The sequence below is a fragment of the Genypterus blacodes genome, unplaced genomic scaffold, assembly GCF_046128005.1.
Source record: "Genypterus blacodes isolate CSIRO-AG114 ecotype Tasmania unplaced genomic scaffold, CSIRO-AGI_Gbla_v1 ptg000007l_1, whole genome shotgun sequence".
NCBI classification, from domain to species: Eukaryota; Metazoa; Chordata; class Actinopteri; order Ophidiiformes; family Ophidiidae; genus Genypterus; species Genypterus blacodes.
In genome coordinates this window covers 3187375-3206823 of record NW_027466821.1, presented here as the reverse complement: position 1 = coordinate 3206823, position 19449 = coordinate 3187375, and the positions used below count along the sequence as shown (strand labels likewise).

At 43.9% G+C, this 19449-nt stretch overlaps 1 protein-coding gene across 1 annotated transcript in view; it reads left to right on the top strand.

The window, feature by feature from the left end:
• The window catches only part of LOC143003595 (chemokine-like protein TAFA-5), a 104529-nt gene extending 90366 nt beyond the window's left edge, over positions 1–14163 (top strand). The window contains exons 3-5 of the mRNA XM_076154364.1: positions 357–484; positions 9127–9278; positions 14124–14163. Coding sequence (XP_076010479.1) covers positions 357–484; positions 9127–9278; positions 14124–14163 — 320 coding nt within the window. The remainder of the gene's footprint in view (positions 1–356; positions 485–9126; positions 9279–14123) is intronic.
• The last annotated feature ends 5286 nt before the right edge of the window (positions 14164–19449 follow it).

Sequence of the window (19449 nt, the reverse complement as noted above, 5' to 3'; positions counted from 1 at the left end):
TGCTTGTTCTTCCTCTGTGACGGCAAGATTTGCTCTAAACTTGATAAATATCATTTCTGATGTGTGATTTTCTGTACCTGACTGATCACAGCTCTCCCTTCTCTTTCCGTCTGTCTGATTTCCTCCATCTTTCACACATCCCTCACTGTCACCCCCTGTTCTCATATCTCTCAATTCCCTCTTTCCTTCATTGCTCTCCATCTACCTGTATGTCTCATCTCTCTCTTCGGGCATTCCTCCATCTTTTACTGCATCTTTTCACTCCCCAATCCATGTGCATTTTCCTTCCATCATCTTAAATCTGTCATCCCGCCCCTTCCACGCATTCTCCCTTTATCCCTCTGTCTTCTCTGCAGCTGGTATTGTTCGGAAAAAACAGTGGTGTGAGATGGTGCCATGTTTGGAGGACGAAGGCTGTGACCTGTTAGTCAATAAATCTGGCTGGACTTGTACACAGCCCGGAGGCCGAGTCAAAACCACCACGGTGAGTTCTCTTTCAGCCCCGCAGGCGCCACACACTACTCACAAAGCAATAGGTCTGCACAAAGTGTGCGTGCATGTGCTGCATCAATTCCAATGTGACTGGATGACTGTTGAAAGTGCAAAACATAAAGCACATCTATAGGAAAAAAGCAGTGATAGACTTTAAAAGTTGGTAGTTGCAGGTAAATTATGGCTTTATGAAACCCAGATGGGAAAGTAATCCATTGCCAGACACATCACGATTCTCTCTCAAATGATTCAGCACTCAGCCCCTCTACCTAAAAGTACTTAATTACTCTTAATTTTCAGAAGCTGTGGCCAATTAGCGAGTCATCATGACTCAGCAAAAGCAGGAGAAAAACAAATTTTGCAAAATGAGCTCTGAAAGCTCAGGTAGGTAATAGCGTGTGCAATCATATAGGTTACTTTGAGTCAAAATTAAAACACTAAAAAGACAATATAGGTACTCATAGGACTTTTAGATAGATATGATGAGCTTTTTTGTTGCTAGCTACTGCAATACTTTGCATATAAATTGTATTCTGTAGTACTAATGGAAGAAAATCTCTGACCTTTCAATGAGGAATATTAATCATTTTGCTTTTGTGAATGTGGCCACAGGTGTAGGAATTAGAAAGCGAGATGCATCGAGGGTCATCTTACACCCTATCAGCTGAATGACTGATTCATAATTCTTCATTTGGATAATGTATTATCTCTAAAGAAATGGAAGGATAGAGTCTATCGTGAGACTTGGTTCTGCCTTTGCTACCAGAGTGTAGAGACCATCAAAGAGCGCCGAGCTGAATGCAGACGCCGAGGTATGCAGGGGAAATTCTGGTCGGTGCTTTGTAGACCGACAATGAGGACTTGACCTTGGAGCCCATGGAGAGAGATGAGAAGTGGTGTGACGTGACCTTTCTCACTGGTTTAAGACCAAACCAACTGCTGCATTCCGGCTCGTTTGAGTGAACACGCCATGTTAGATTGCAAGTGTCCTTACAAGGAGATGTTCATCAAACCCCGACAGATGAAGCCTAATCCAGGGTTCGTACAGGCGCAGGAAATGTGTGTGGCACTGATGAAGAACAATGAGCCAGTGATGTCCACATATGGTGTGAGCATGAAGGACACTGTGGAAAGACGCAAATCTTCTTGTTTGTTACATGATGCACTCATACACGGAATGGCTGAACATTCTTTATGCTGCATATATTGTTTAAAAACATCTGGATATCAACACAAAATAATGCATTTACTCTCAAACACATGATCCCACCACCACACCACATGCACCACCAGACACACACAAGGCACAAACAGTCACACAGAGAGGTGATATAAGAGCCATGCCTAGCCTCGGGAACTTTGTGGACACCACGTCACTTCTAAACCACTTTAAAACCAACGAGCCACAGAAGTGTTGACAATGCATCGTGTCTGTGGGATGGTGTCACACACGTGGATATGTAACTGAGCTGTTGCAGACATTTGTCAGTAAATGCATTATTTTGCGTTGATATCCTGATATTCTAATGAATAACACAATGAATGCAACAAAATTATGCCAGAGAATGTTGAGCTACTGTATAGAGTGGAGATGTCATGAGTACATCTTGTAAACATACAAGAAGAAGAACAAAGAGATTAAATTTACATTGAGTCATTTAGCAGATGCGTTTATCCAAAGCAATGTACATATGAGGTTTTGATAATACACAAGTGAAGATCTAGCCTGATGAGAACAAGAGATGTAGGACAATACAGACACATTCACTCTTCCTCTACATGCCATAACCAACAGAGATGATTGGTTATCATAACTCATGCTGCCCATCTCATATCTGCTTCTTATTCACCTTCACATAAGATGCATGCATGTATGTAAGTGTATTGTTTATTATTGAAATCATTCTTCTGATGGCAGCTGCAGGTCCACAGTGTCCCCACCGCCTGGTCCACCGAGCGCTTCATGCTCTCACCATGATTCACATACTTGCTCATTGTTCTTCATCAGTGCCACACACACACACACACGTTTTGATGATTCTAGTCTTTGTTTAGTCAAGAGGATTTAATTTTAATGTAAAATATGATTAAATAATGTTAGTAAAATGTTTACAGTTGAAGCTAAGATCCGACTGGTGCATCACACTTTATTCTTGTTAATAAATAAATAAGTAATGTTGAAATTACGTAAAATATCAAATATCAACCCCAGCTGTAAGGGGTTGCTGCTTAGAAAATGTTTGAGTTTGACTTTGTGGAAAGTGTACAGACCCTGCTGTTCTTCCTCGTATAGTACAGAGCTAAAGACATACGCATTGTGATCTGTAAAGGTCATCTGGTTGTCAGTCACGATGTGCTGGATATCCTGACTTTTACTGATATTCCCAATGAAACCCCTGAGCTGTGATGAGTAAAAGATCTAAGAACTCCCCTAAGGATCAGTCTAAAACGTTGACTTATGCTGAACTTCGTTTCACGTTTGCTTCTCGGTGCCTATTCTCTCCCTCCCTCCTCTCCACATACTATACGCCGTTTGTTTACTTCCTCAACGCCGGCAATTAGCTCGAATTAAGGACGCTCTTAATGTTAATGATGGTAACAGATGGGGAGCACACAGTGTGTATTTGCTGCGATGCCACTCGTTCACCCGCCCTTCCTCAGCACTCTTGCGCGCTCCCTGTTCCTCCACCTCCTCCTCTTCCTCCCTTCCTCCACCCTACCAACTTTACATCCTCGCCACATGCTGTGCCCGGGACTTAACACCGCTGCTCCCTTGCCAGCCAGGCACAATCTAGAGCGAATCCAGGGCTTTCGGGTTGTTGTAGGTGTTACAAAACACACACAGCTGCTGCTGTGTGAAAGTCAAAGGGTGAAAGCTGCAGATTGGTAGAGGATCATTAATGCATCTGCCACGATGTATTTATTTTGTCATCAGCCAACTACCTTGTTTCTGCTGAAAGACATCCGCATGCATACGACCCCTCAAACCCCAGAGGCACATATGTAACATGCATTTCAGCGCTTTGCTGTCGCACAAAGGACGCTGAATCCAAATTACACGGTTTGCTATCAGGCGGCTCCTGCCCCTGTGCCCTTGGTGTGTGTGTGTGTGTGTGTGTGTGTGTGTGTGTGTGCGTGTGTGTGTGTGTGTGTGTGTGTGTGTGTGTGAGTCGCACGTCTCTCAGAGCCCCGACACAGACCCGACTATACTGTACCTGGTAGCGTGACAGCCGTTACACGTTCCACCTACAATGTAATTTGTTATCTGTGCGGGCAGATAGCCCACACACACACACACAAGTATCATGTACTGTAGTTGCATCCATTTATTATATTTGACAGGTTTAAGTGCAAGTGTGTCTGTGTGTTGAGTGTTGGCTAGGAAAATTAAGGTTGTATGTATGCATGTGTGGGAAAACCTAAGTATGCAGACCGCAGGCGTTTACATGGATGTATGAGTGTGTGTTAGTATTTTAGTGTGTAAGGTATGCATTCATGTACGTCTGCTCACTGTCCTATTCCTAATTGTGATCTAGTTGCGTGCGTCCCCCAATTTCCTACCACTTCCCTGTACATTCCATATCCTGCTTAGGATGTCAGTCAGCGTGCCTCTCATCGGCTTATGCTGACACTATGTGGGACGTGACAGGTATTTCTTGCCTGCTTCATTGGCTACTTTAAGCTTGGTGACAGCTAGTCAAATGGCTGGACAGCTCTGTGCACTCATCTGTGCCAGTCTATGTGTATGTGTGTGTGTGTGTATGTATGTGTGTGTGTGTGTGTGTGTGTGTGTGTGTGTGTGTAAGCAGCTTTCTCTGTCTGGCGATTGTAATACCCAGATCACTGTCTAGAATTCCTCCAAAAACATTCATTTACATGACGGATGGACTGGCCTAATGGGGTTGCGCTTGCCGATCTTCAGCGAGTCGAGTAGATTTCACGCATTACTTTCTCACGATTTAACTTAAAATGCAATTAAGCTAATGGCTGTTTCCTCCTCTAAAACAAAATTATATAATCCTCTTGTTATCTGCTGCAAAACAAACACTTTGCCTCTCAGCCTCCCTCTGGTTAGGTTTGAGCAAAAAGCCCCGTTGCTTTTCAAGGCTTATACCGCCAACCCTGTAGTACCTGAGGACGAGTGCTGCCAGTGCACAGTCCAGTGAGCATGTCCAACACGTCTGTCAGGTGTTGGTATAAAAACATCAATGCGGACAAACGGACATTTCCCAAGGGGTCGTCTGACTAAACCGGCTCAGTCTGACTCAGCTCCATACGCCTATAAAAGGTTATTTTGGACAATTGTCAGTAGAAGTTTGTGTGCAAGGGAGAAATGTTTGAGAGTGTGTGTTTCTCACTGGGCGAAACTGCCCTCCAGACTCATTGCCGGCTCCTCCTCAACCTTCTTTTAGTTGTCGGCAAGCCTGACTATGAGTGGCTTAGGTGTGTGGTTCTTGTGTCTTCCCTCATCCTACAGAACGCCACTCATCTGAGCTGCCACCACTCCTTCTCTGACTTTCTCGCCATTTGGCTTTAACTCGATATTTTACCTTTACATCGGCTGTCGTCCCCGCCCTTCCCACGCCGCCCCATTTATCATAACCTGACCCTGCGCTGAAGAGTACATGTTGTTCCTGTCGATAAAAACACGCTATGGATTTTCTTCCAAGGCCTGCCGCAATAGGAACATATGAAGATTGATATGTACATTGGCGATTGTTGACAGTGACAGTGCTTGGTCGGTGGCTTTTCTGAGAAGCACACAGGGCAGATATCACGCGTGTGTACTTCTGAATGTTACAGCCATTTAAGTTTCTCCTCAAAAGGGATTAATGGAAAATCAAATTAGTTTCAGCAACAAAATCAGGCGGCTAAGCTTTGAGTGACCGCAGCTAATTCAACAATGAACACACAAGGACGCTTTTTGTCCTGTACTTCTGCCAGAATCGACCATCTCCACCTGCATCACAAGGCACTACTATCATGATATGTTATGTCATGACCTTCACCGATTGTTGCCGTATTTCGTTCATTGGGACACTGGTTCTGCTTTGGTAAAGTTTGATATTTTGAGACTTAATTGTGAAGTAGCACTTTGATTTAGACAACTAGAACTGGCTATATTCTTTTGGGGATGAGCCAGAAAGAGCTAGCGTCTTGAAGGACATCTCAGACATACATTCATTACCGAAATGTACTTTTTGCTCGGTTGTATTATTATGGCCTTGTAGTACATGTACTCTTGTACATTCAGGCTACATAAACCCAGCACAATGACTCAACTTCTTCAAACTGTCCTTTCCGGGCTAACAGAGGAGCTAAGGGATGTGGCAGCAGAACCAGACATCACAAATACCCAAGATGAAAAGGTCGATAAATCCACAGGGACAACTGTCACAAATCATAGCAGAGCATAAAACACAAAACAGGAAGAAAAGATATGTGTCCCTAAACAGATTGTATTTTCATCAGTAAATGCAGCCTAATGTTCACTTGTTTTGCAGTGCACTATTAAATGGTAGATGACTTTCAGAGGACACGGAACACAGCCGCTTAAGCTAAATCAACAGTACAAATGTAATTATGCTGGGTGTTCAGTACACTTCATAACTGATTTACTGTATGTGGCACCGTGCCCGCAGGTTTCTTGCGGTACTTAACCTTCAATACGATCCGAGCGCATGATTGACACAAACAAAGTGAGATAAAGTGCGACACCTTAACTGTTTTCTAACCTTCCACTTGCCGGACGAAGGTTTCATTTACATGCAAGATAAACCGAGGCGACTACCCAGGAACAATCCCTGGAAAAGATCATCTACATAAATGACAAGATAAGGAGGCATTTCCAGGCTGCAATTTCACCAAGCTGCCGAGGGTTAATTGCCAACTGCCAAAATCCTCCCCTCTTTTCATGATGCTAATTGATTTGCATATACACTTAGCCATCACAGTCAACTGCTGCCTTTGCCGCTTTTTTGAAGAATCCGCTGTTGGCAAAGCCATATGTAGTCTCAGCAGTCATCTCCCATACTCCCCTCTCTCAGTGAAAGGCTTACCGCCGTCTCTCTAGAGAGGAGGATGCTCCGCGCTGTGCCCTCCACCATTTTAGACTGGCAGATGAAACGGCGCGAAGGAGCTATCTCCCTCTCTCCCCCTGCGCGCGCGAACCCCGGCGGCGAAGAGCCCGACGAGAAAGCGGCAGCATGAGCACGCCATTAGAGGAGAAAAGCAAAATCACCTCGGGTTATCTGACGTGCTTTTGTGACAGGCTGATAAGGCCCGCGACTCAAAACAAACGTTGAGGCGCAGCATGAGGGAAGGAAAGAACGCCGCGTGACTGAAAGAGACAGAGATATATGACAGTCAGACGTATTGTAAAACATTATTCAAGTCATTCTCAGTTGCCGCACATGAAGCCACAGCTCTTGTTAAGGGATCCGGAGACTGCTAAATTGGCGGAGAAAGACACACCTTTCAAATTTGCTTTTCCCTCGCCATGTTACACTTGTGCTAAATTCAACATCAGGGATATAAGGAAGTGGTGTGACAGCTGCTGTGCCGGCTAACAGAGTACACAAGTCATTAAAAACAGTCCGGTCAGTTCTTAAAATTCTGTGAGACAGACAGCAGGAGGAGGCTGCTCTGAAACATCTGAAATGACTTGAAATCTGCTCACTTTGTTTTGCCGTTCTGACATTCCCGTGTGTGTATACAAATATACAATCACGCACACAACAGCGGCTACCGAGGAGTAGACCCTTAAGTGTCTAACTAGGTCTTAATCATACGTTCCATTAGGCCAGTCCTGATTAGATATTTAGGCTGTGAACAGAGTGCTATGAGCAGAAGTGGCACCCACTGAGAGAGAGACTGTGATTACTGTAATCAAGGCTTTTTCACTGCGGAGGAGAGAGGAGAGAAGGAAAGAGTTGAGCGAAAGAAAGAGTTTCTGTGCACACGCAGAAAGAGTGAGGGTGCGTGTTTGCGCCCTGTGAAGGGCTGGTAGCGTCCTTGGGTTTCTTGAAAGGCGCTATAGAAATGAAAGCAATTACTATCATTATTATTATTATTATTATTATGTTTGCCGTAACGTCGTGTGAACACATGCTGAAGCTCCAAACTGTGTGCTCGCATATATTACGCGCCATCTTGGGCTTCATGTACGAGTCTACATACGTCCGCAGATTGTTTGTCTGTAACTTCAGGCCTGGTTCGTGTCGCCCCCGAGCGAAGCAAAAAAAGGCCGTCGTTTCCATGCACAGGCTGAGGGCCTATTGCAGTCCACCCCCCTCCCCACCCGCTAGCAGTCCCTTTCCTAGCTCTCCATGGATCCAGCTCAGGCCTGATGGGATCCCCAACGCCCCACCATCACAGCTTCCCCACCCCCCCTGTGGTTCTGGGTCGGTACCGGCCTTGGTAATTGATCCCTCTGGGCCCTCCGTAGGATCATCCAACAGTAGGTTGAACAGAATCACCGCTAAGAAGACAGCTGCTTGGCCACCACAGATGAGCAGAGAGAGAGGGGAGAGGGAGAGAGAGAGAGAGAGAGAGAGAGAGAGAGAGAGAGAGAGAGACCTTGTTGCTGCTAACCATTAGCATTGTCTGCCAGCTTACATCTAGAGGGAGCCAAGTCAGCACAACCTCTTCAGTTGGAAAATACCAAGTCCTCCATTTTGAGGAATTGAGAAAGACACCGTGACTATTTCCTTGTTAGTAGAGAAAAGGAGGAGGGAGAGAGGAAAACATCGCAGCAGTCTCTGCAGGTTCTCAACATCAGGCAGAGGGCGAGCGGAATTGATCCGATAAGTGAGTCGTGTTAAAATTCGAAGAAATGTGTCCACGCTTCAACTTCCGCCAAGCGCCCACGCAAAACCCCAGTTTCAGCCGTTTGTATCGGGAAAACAACGTGGTGTTCTCATTAAGCAAGGAGTGACTTGGTTTTTGTGCGCCTGTTGCCAGCAGGTTCTATTCAGAAAAGCTCAGATGCAGGTTTGCTTCGTCCTTGGAAGGAGAAAATATATGCTCAAGTGTATATAAGATGGGCTAAGAATCCAGTGCTATACTAAGTCTTGAAATTTCGTAAAAAATACCAATTAACACACACATACACAGTTTTAGATCTTATATACTCAAGCAACTACTTAAATATGAAACGTCCTGAAAGTGTTTGTTACAGTCCTAATAATTATTATTCTGAAATTGGCTACTGGATATACTTCTTATGAGAATAAATATAAGGTAATTCCACTGCATAAGCAAAGATAAATGAAAGGAAAGTCGAAGCAGATATTAGATTGCGAGATATGGAGATAATCGACAATGACAATTCTACACACTTCTAAATTTAACTATTGCCTTGTGACGAGCGAAAAACAGACCACCAGGTTTATCCAACGCCGAAATGGGCACATTTTCAAGACCTCTTACTAAGATGGAGGTGGTGGCGGTGGTGTGACTGTGTCTAAATCTGGAAGAATAAATAAGGAACAAGCAAACAATCTCGATAACCATACTGCCTCTCCTCTTCCTCTCCCCCCTCCCTCCTCTCTCCCCTCAGGCTCTATGACGCGACAAGAGTCGCCCTCGACACTGTCGCACAATGGAGCGCATTGGTGACCCCTTGACAGACAGCCAAAAACCACCAACCACCACCACCACCTCCTCCACCCCACCGCCACCGACACCACCATCACAGCAACTCCAAACTCCAAACCCTGGTCCCGTAAAGGCAGGAAGCAACACACGCAGCTGCAGAGCGTCAAGGGCCTCATGGAGGCAGCAAGGTACAGCAAAAGCCCCTGGGAAAAGGTGTATTTAGGCTGACACACTATGCCTCATGGGTGCTATTTGGGACTTTACTTTTCACAGTGAAGCGGGTTTTGCACAGGACCCAAAAAATAGAGATCAACCCAGTCGTGTTCTGTTATTGACAGGCAAATGTCTGTATTAGAATCCCTCCAGTCTGTATGTAGATATCCAACTCATCCAAAGCCAATATTCAAATGTGGATAACACGATAAAATAGGTCACTGATTTGCTTCTCTTTGGAATGTCTTAAGGCAATTACAGCAAGTTATAACCCCACTGCATGATGCACTGTATCAAAATGTGCAATACTGAGTTTGATGGATCCCTGATGATTATTAATTTTCATCTGCGACAGCTAGTATAGTAACACACACACACACACACACTGCCATCCTCCATCTTAAAGGAACCTGCGAACAAGATAAGGTGTGTCTGCGCAAGCAAGCGGACAGAGACAACACACACATCAATCTCCTTCCAGTTTAAACTTCTTAAAACAGCTGTCTGCCTGTTTGATAGTTTTTATTTGGCTTGTGCGCAGTCCCTTAGTGTGGATTTTAATCACAGAATATCCTTATGTACACCAACAGTGGTAAAACCCATTGTTGTCTTTTTGGAGCTGGTTCCACTCTCTGACACGCCTTGTAAATATTGTTCCCAAAGTATTTTGTCAGATGGCGTCTGTACATTCACAGAAAACAAGGCGCCAGACAGACTTGGTTATTAATGACAGGGGGGTGAGGGGGTGAGGGGGGGGGGGTGGGGTAGCGGAGAGTAGCCCTGTAGTAAATTTAGCCGGTGGTGCAATAAAAGGGATGAGGCTGAACTCATAAAAGTGCCCAGTCTCATCCCGTTTCAGAACACTGGGCTCTTCTGTTGGTCAATATTGTCAGCGTTTATGGCGCACGCTATGATTTGCTTTTAATAAAAAAACTGATCCCGATGCTTTTGAGTGGAGACACACTGTCTACCGCAGATTTGATGCTATAAATAGACCCAGGGTGGAATCCATGCCGCGGCACCTGAAAAATACACAACCTTATTGTATATTTACTAAGACAATACTGTACTGTATCATTTGATCTCGTGCAGTACACATGTGTATACAGATGTGATCAGCACGTCGCCACAGTGTGTGTTGTCTTGAGCAAGTTGTTTGCATCTCAAACAGATTAATGACATTTTGTTGTTCTACCCTGGTAAATCCCATTCTAATGTATCCTCCTGAGCATTAAAGTTCTGTTCGCATCGCAGACGGCACATTGTAAAGTCGGGTGGCTTTGATGTTCTGAAGAAATGCGGTATGAAAGGCTTGATAATGACATAACACCCCGGATGGCTTTGAACTCTCTCTGAATGTGGAATGGGGCCTGGCGTCGGGAGGCCTATGCATACATGTTCGGGTCTGCGTGTATTTTGATCTCGGCATCTGCTCCAGGCATTATCCAACTTCACAGCGTCTAATGAGCGATTTCCCATCCCTCATTAACCTGTGGCTCGCTGCTAACCTACAAGTTCACTTATGAATATTCATTTAACGACCCATTGTCCCCGCATCCTTTGGAACGGTGCATTATTCATATCCACCGGAGTCTTCAGAAGGAGTTTGAACAGCAAAAAATAGATCCATTTCCTCACATCCGTGTCCATTCACACATTGGCAACGGGTCGCTGCTCTATGACATTTTGAGGGGAGTCGGCGGGAGTTCACACGGCAACGAAATGTCAGGCCGGGGCCATATGTTTGGACGCGTTTGCTTTCAATCCTCCAACTCCCAGCTGGCAAATGACTCCCGTGTATAAATAGCAGAATCGTCTTCCAACAGAAGTGTCTGCGTGCACCTGCAGCAGATTACACAACACGTAGATGAATTTACTCGCTTGCTGCACCCACAAATGCACCGCGCTCTCATATACACGCAGAAATCCTGCATGATATGTTCAAATATTTTCCTTGAGTGTCGAGCCGCTCCCCTGCTAGCCAGGTTAGTCATTAACACATCTAGGGAGTCTGTCCGTTGTCGACACCTTCAGCAGTTATCAATCTTGCTCACCCACCTCCTGGTCTTGTTTGAACAGCCACTGCTTCTGCATCGTATTCCCTTCATCTCTGCGTTCCCTTGCCACAAATGTGAAACATTCTCTCTCAGTTATATGATATAAAATAGAGTGTTATGGTCGTTTTCTTGATAAACCTCAGGTAATAATCACCAAGGGCCCGTGAATTTTATTCATAGGGCAGATACATCTCATGCTCATCTGACATCCCTTCCACTTTTTAATAGAAGGCTCGCGTTTTCCCCGAGATGAGATTTGCGTGCGAGATTTACGGGAAACCATTTGCTACAGTGCGAGCGTGAGGGAGAAGAGAGAGAGAGACAGAGAGAGACTACATTAGGATCTGTGTGTGAGAGGGAACAGAGAGAATGAGAAAGATAGTCTGTTAGATATAGAATCCCATATGTGGCTGCCTACATAGAACAAGATCTCATGGCTCTATTCCTCCAATTGTATTCAAATACCCACGAGAGCTCAGTCTTCATGTCCCTAGTTTAATGTCCATACCCTGGTTTCTATCCCCTTCCTGCGTGTCTTTTCACAGCGACAAAGTGCAAAGGCGTGAAGAAGCATTTGCGCATTTTGCTACCGGCAGCTTGTTTCCATCCATTTGGCTTTCTAAGCATTAAAATACTGTGTCCTGAAAGAAATCACTGCGGCAACAGTTTCAACCGTTTCCATTTATAATTTTAGCTTTGTTGCTAATTATGCCCGCTAGTGTTCCATACATACAAGGGTCAGACGCCAAATGGAGAGGATATTAGGCAAGTAATTCATATTCTCACCTGAGCTCAACCATCGCAAATATACAGTCATGTCAATTTAATTTGTATAGCCCGATATCACATAGAATGTCTCAAAGGGCTTTACAGACCCACGACATCAGAAAAATTCCCTACCCCGCCCAAAGCTCTCTAGGAAGACGAGGGAAAACTCCAGTGAAAACGTATAAAATGTATAAGGAAAAGGGAGAAACCTGGGGAGAGGCAATACCAAGAGAGATTCCCTCTCCATGAATGGCTGGGTGTGTAGTCGGAACTTCCAGTGGAAGTGGTATAGATGCACCTGCTGTCAAAAGGAAACGTTTTTTTGATTCCACTGACAAGTGCTTGTGTGAAGAAGAGGCCCTCAGACTTTCTCATTTCTTCTCTGCATAATATGTGTGTCTGTGATGAGCAAGAGGGACATCTGACAGATTAACCGACATCGTCAATAACAAATGACCTCCTATTCTTACGTTTTGTGCCCTCGTTTCTTTCTCATCTGTGTCTGCACCCACACAGGGAAACAAAGTAATCTTGGGTAATAGAGATAGATAGGAGACTTCAAAGTAGATAAAGACTTTGAATTCGCCACAGCCAAAATATGTGGGAGGGAGCATGCAGTAGGGCATTCTGGGAAGTTCTAATGCAGACACACTTCAAAGAAGAAAGTCTCAGTTTCAGGATGTCTTGGCCAACACACCAAACAGGTTCTTGGCGTTTTCGCTCGTCCCTCTCATCCAGCTGAACATCTCTGCCATGCTTTGCTGTGGAGAGACATATAGTGTGTGCAGTCATCAGCATAGGATTAATGCCCTGAAATTAAACCGACCTTTATATAATATTATAGCCAATTCCTGCTTCCATCAGCTTTAACAACTAATATTTTGACGTGCAAAGACTATTGTACTATTATTGTATGTGTGTATTTACTATTGAGGACGGAAATCACTTGGACGGAAACCAAGTTACCAAGTTACCAAGTTACTATCAGTTCGATTCCTTTACCATTACCTGTCATCTCAGTAAGGCCAGAAGCGGGAGAAAGTACTCGCAGTGGGACTACACACCTATTTGGGTATCAAGCTGAGGCAGGTATTTAGTAGCAGCCTGCTTTTAGGCAATATACCCATGGGTCATTTCATGCCCATTTCCAGCACAAACCGTGACATTATTCCTATTAGACCGTCTTTCATTGACATATTTATTACTCCCACTGCATCGAATATCACCTGTGATCCATGCTCCAGCTCCGGCCAACACCTGCCCTCTTTCATGGCAATTTGCAGCCCGCAAAACGGCGAAGAGTTCATTATTGTGAATTAATCTTGAGTGGCAATGCGGCAATCTTGGAAGGCATTAATGCCTCTATCAAGTTGGCTGTGTGACTGGCGGGGGCCAGATGGCAAGGAGGCTTCCAGATTTGTCTTTCTGTGGTAGATTAATTGTTTCTCACTCTCTGCGCTGTGAGACTTGCTTGGTTATTGGGTTACACCCGCTGAATAGTTCCAAATATTTGACTGCCAAAAGACTTTATTTGACAATGAATAAGCTGTTTCCACTCCCCTCCCATGATGTAATCGTAGTTTAGCCAATGCTGCACCTTCCATTCGGTGTAGAGGAATGGGAATACACGGTGTTAAAATGCAATGTATACAATAACGCCACATCCTCCGGCAATGCAAAAATGAAAAAGCCGATTTTACAACATCTATGGGGAAGCAAATAAATGTAAAAATATGTTATATTTGTAAATCACTGAATCGTTTAGTAATTACATCTCTGCAATGGGTTACTCAATGCAAATAAGACATTCTGATAAAGGCTCAACTCTGAAATGCAAGCGTCATTTCTACAGTATTGACAGACTAGATGTCCTACAAGCCTTTGTTGCAGATAGTAATGTTTAAAGTATGATTACATTAAAAGAAGCCAAAGTGTGCAGTACATTGGAATGTCTCAACCATGCCTAATCTGTGTTGTGTTCTTTTCGATTCCTAGGTTTCATAACGCAACCAGAGACGGGACGACCAGGGTGTGACTGCTTGAGGAAGCAAGCTTTCCCCTGGACACTGGACGAACTGCTTACTGTACTGTAAAACACTATTCCCCATCATTTCCCTGGATTTGCACCCTCCTGCTATCTGTCATCGGGTCAACATGTTGCGTCCGCCTCCTCTCCGCTCCAACATCCGCTCTGTGAAATTAGCAGCACCTCCTAGTGCCCGCGGAGGACCGGACAACCTCAAAAATCCCTAAATGGGGTTTTGCCTCTGGTTTGGAACTGCTGCAGCAAAACGTGACCGATAAAGGGGATTTGTCCCATTCTGGCCTCTACAGGACGCGAGTGGCTTTGAGGGACGGGAGTTCTAGAGTATAGACAGGATGGTCATGGACCAGGACCCTGTGGCTTCTCGGACCACCTCACGAGGCTGTCGACCGAACTGAGCGCTCACTGTTGTGAATAGGCCTTCTGCTGGAGTAAAACCTCCCATATTTTTATAGACCAAAGAGGAAAAACAACTACGACTTTACGACTGAACGGATCACCTGGCAAAGACCAGAGACTTTGCAAATTTTTCCGATCGTGTCGCCATCGACCAATGACAGCGTCCAGAGACACGGTACACAGCAGAGCGATTGGTGGGATCCACATTCGCAAACAGTGGAGTACTTTTAAAACTTTGCAGGCATTTTTTCACAGACTAAGCCCACCACTGTATTTTGAAACTGGAGATATAGGTACTACATACGTATAACTGTGTATAAAAAAAAACGGGGGAAAAAAACAAAACAAAATCGGATTTGCATTTTTCAGTAGCCACGGTTGGGACAGCTTGCAATAGACTTGTCACGGAGAATGAGTGCAAATCATGTTGAAGAATTGATGAATATCTACAAAGAGAGTATAAGCGCGGTTGGGAAGAAGGAGTGAAGAAATGTCATTTAATGTATTTTGAAAGGCCCTAAAAAGTTATATATTTAACAGTTTTATATGTTGTACCTTTGTAGAGAAGCTTATTGGACTTGAAAATGTGGTCACAATGGCAGTTTAGTAGGATGTGAACACATGCTGTTGTTCTCATTGCTGCTGGCTCGTAGTCCCAGGCTTTCCGTTCACACATCTGTAGCCGCTTTCTTTTCATGGTCATCTACAAGTCGCTGTCTGTCTGAACCATTGATGAAAAAAAGGAAAGTGACACAATTTATTGGACTGACTGATCTACAGCCAACTAAACATTGTATATCTATGGTAGTCAGTGGAAGCCATTGGAATCTGCTAATTTGCTATGATATTGTATTGTACAACGGTGTGGAATACTGACTCGTTTCCTCTCGATGGGTTTTTGATCTCTTAATTTATTTTTGTGCTTGTGTTTGTTTCGCACAAATATGGCCTCTCTCCAGTTGACTGTGGCGGGTGGAGAGAGAGAGAGAGAGAGAGGGAGAGAGAGAGAGAGAAAGAAAGAGAAAGCAGAGGAAGAGCCGCAGACGTATTAGAGTCATTTACATACATTTTTTTTATCATGAAGTATTTTAAGAATAAATTAAATACATGAAAGAAACGTCCCATGCAAATTCAGACAGTTCTGGTGTTTGAGGTCATCAAACCAAGGAAAATTCCATTCATTTTACTCTGGTTCTAACTGAATTTGATGGTATGTTTGTGACTAAAAAGGTATCTTTTCTAGAGTTGTCATGAAGTGTTGACAGGAGGTCAATACTAGAAGCCAAAACCAAACAGTTGGAGTTGATTTACCAGGAAAGCGAGTGAGGTAAATACAAAGTACATTAAGTTGTGGGTAAAATATGAAAAGACCTCTTCTGTCTGTTTCACCACTTCACATCATGCATCACAATGGTGGAAGGTAAAGGCACTATGGGTGAGGGTCAGAGCAAGAAAAGGCTGGTTGGTTCACCAAAAAAATAAAAAGATACCGCAGTTGCACAGCAAAAACCTCGACGCAGGAAAATTACAGCTGACACACACACGTTTGATTGATGCACCAGACACCGGTGGCATAAATGCAACACCACAGTAACCATTCTGTTTATCCTAATGGATGATTTAAACTTGTCCATGTCTCCCTGCGTCAACAGCGCACACGCAGTACAGTATTTTGAATGGAGAAGACGGATGGTTTAAAATTGTAGATAAGGAAGCTATCTATGTCTTCCACGGACGCCATCTATCACCTACTGACAAAGCTGTCCCTCCATCTCCACCCTGCACTTTCAGAGTCGTTTACAGCTCCATTTCATGTGACTCCGATGACTCTACCATGACTGCTGTGCCACTCTAATGACACTCACGTGGCTTCTATGTGACCCAAGGTGTGAACGGCTCTCGGGGGGATAAATGATGGTTTACTGACTCAGCCAGAAGAAGCTACTTAGATGCTTTGCGGGAAAACGTCTCCCAGTGGCTTTGAACTACTGCTGCTTGATGGAGTTACTACATGAATTTGAAAGGGAATTACTCAAAGACAACACAAACATGCACAGTATGAACTTCCTTGGGAAATATACATAAAAAAACATGGCAGAGAGAGAGAGGGAGTTACCAAGAAGGGATTGAGACACTTTGATGGGAAAGCCAGCACTTATACCATGAAAAGTGCTTTTTGTAGAATCTCTGAAGGGAGCTCTCACCCACAGTCTCATACAATAACTGGCCATAATGAAGGATAATTGATTACCATGCACAAGTGCTGTTAACAGTATGAAAATGTCAGTTGGTGGCATTAATCCATATAAGCAGGCAATTATACATTCCACAGAACCCTTTTACAGGATGATGAAGTCTTCAAGGGCTTTTCAGCTGATTTTAGTGGATGCCACCCACAAGCGACTGTTACAACTATAGGTTCCAGAGATGATGAGGGCTCATTATGGGTTTCATTTCGGTGTTGAGTAAAAACAACAATTATTTGTGAAATATGATACAAGTTCTATTTTTTAAGTCAAAATACCGAATGTAAAATGCATTCTAAGATCAGCTCTTAGAAACCATATGGTCCATAAGATGAGGTTTCTCTCTGTGGAAACTTGTTACAAATAGGGAAGCAAAATAGAATAAATGTCAAATATAAATTAAATTAAATAATAAGCAATTTAATAAATGTATAAAATTGCTGCATGGATCCTTCCACAATATATGACAAATAAATGTGGAATAAACAAGTGCAAATATTACATACATTAAGAAGTAATTCACAGAGTGTATGGTGTAATATTGCACTGGTGATAAGGGATTGGAGAATTGCAGAATAATGTTAGAATTACAACATAAAAAGAACAAGAACTCCTTATGAAACATGATCTATTCTCCATGTTTGTTAATCAAAACCATCATAAAAAAAAAAAGATTTTGGAACATGACTTATTATTTTCCGTCCTCTGCATGACACCCATAGGCCCACAGACCTACTGGTGTGTGTCCAAGGATGGTGAAATCATTAAGTTACCATATGGGCGAGATGCATGGACGATGAAACATGTTGTCGGGCTATTTACAAGGCGCCTGTTCACTCTCACGCCATGGAAGTGGTTGAAAAGTGCACACTGGGCTTAACACACACTTTAAAACCATTTCTCTATTATGATGAAGTGTTGAAGTGGTTTTTGAGAATTGAGTGTACACCATAAAAAAAAGAAGAACTATTCAGTACATAGCAATTTCCAAGGTACATTCAAGTATTTGTTATAACCTTCTCTGCACAAATGGGAATATGTATTATCCCCATTAAACAAGCAGCGAAAATCCCTCTGAACCCCCTCTGACTTCACACAGGCAACAAGATCTTTTGATTCCAAGATAAACACTGAAATCGAAGGTCTTAACCCGAGCTTCTCCCGCTAAATCCCAGTCTGAACCGTTACTCTCAACCCAGCCTTGGCTCGTAGTCAGAGAGCTAACGCGGTGATCCGGGCTGGCTCATCCCGCGCCACAGAGGAATATCTGGCGCCGGAAATGATTCCTCCTAGTAACCACGGGGACATTCTTTTTCCAGTAAGACACTGATTGCAGGGAGAGGGGAAGAGGTGTTTAATTACATCAGATTGAATTCCAATAATCTGCACCATATCCTTGAGGTTTTCTGACAGCGTTTGGAGTCGTGCCGCTACAAATTTTAATTTGATTAGGACAGGGCGATCTGGAGTTTCCCGGAGCAGCGGGAATGTAGGTACAGCGAGGAAAGACTGCAGAGGACGGCAACACAAATGGGTCCAGACATACAGCATCACACGAAGGAAGGCCGAGTGGATTTGTGCTACGGGGCGTTTTTACCTCTGCAGTGGAGGTTTTCAGGTTATGAACCAATTGTGGCAAAACGTGGGGGAGGGATGGGAGAGGACCCAGGGGAGAATTTTGTAGTGGATCTTGATCCAGGAATTTAGGAGCGGCCTTATCTTTCCCCTAATAGACATGATCAGTACGTGCAATTTGATCCAGATCTGAATAAGGACTAAAATACTATCGGTGCTTTATGGAATTGGTGTAAAATAACAAATAGGGTCACAAAAATACTAGATTTATTTCTATTCTGCCTTGGCAGAGGTATGCAAGTGCGCTTCAAGTGTCTTTCTCTACCTGCCACGTCTGTGCACAAATTCCTGAAACTGTGAATGTGCGTGCATCGGTGCGGCCTGTTTGTTTGACATTTGTGTGTGTGTGTGTGTGTGTGTGTGTGTGTCATTGAGCAGCGGCTGCAGAGAAAAGGGGAGCATGCAGCTTTACAGCCTGCAGTAAAGCCTAAGAGGCTAGATTCACACTCCGTTTACAGCCAAGATAAATCTCAGAAATACCAATACTGCATCACACTGCACAAAATATTATTATTTGCTTTGATGGATAACATTTACCTGCTAATTCAAATTTCATACTGTGAGTCTTTGTTTACAATATAAATCTAATTAAGTTCAGCCATCACAGCACACGGTGGATCGATACACAATATGGCCAGCACAGCTGCTTACCTCACAAGGATGCCTTCCCCTGCCAATATTTTCCACCCATAAAACGGTTCAGGTTTTTCCGGCCTGGCCAATAATCTGTCAAGGTTAGGGCAACAAGAGACGAAACATTGCCTCCGTAGGTGATGTCCTGGTTACATCGCAGCTAATGACTCCACCGGTGTCGTACGTCTTTAGATTACGACTCATCCAGCATTTCTTACTGCCCTCAACGGGAGAAATACAAAAATCTGGTGCTTGTATTTGTGCAAAATCAACATTGTTTTCCACGTGAATTACCTGCAACCTACATTACAAAGCATACAGTACCTCCACCCAGACAAGAACAAGCAGGATTTCATCATACACT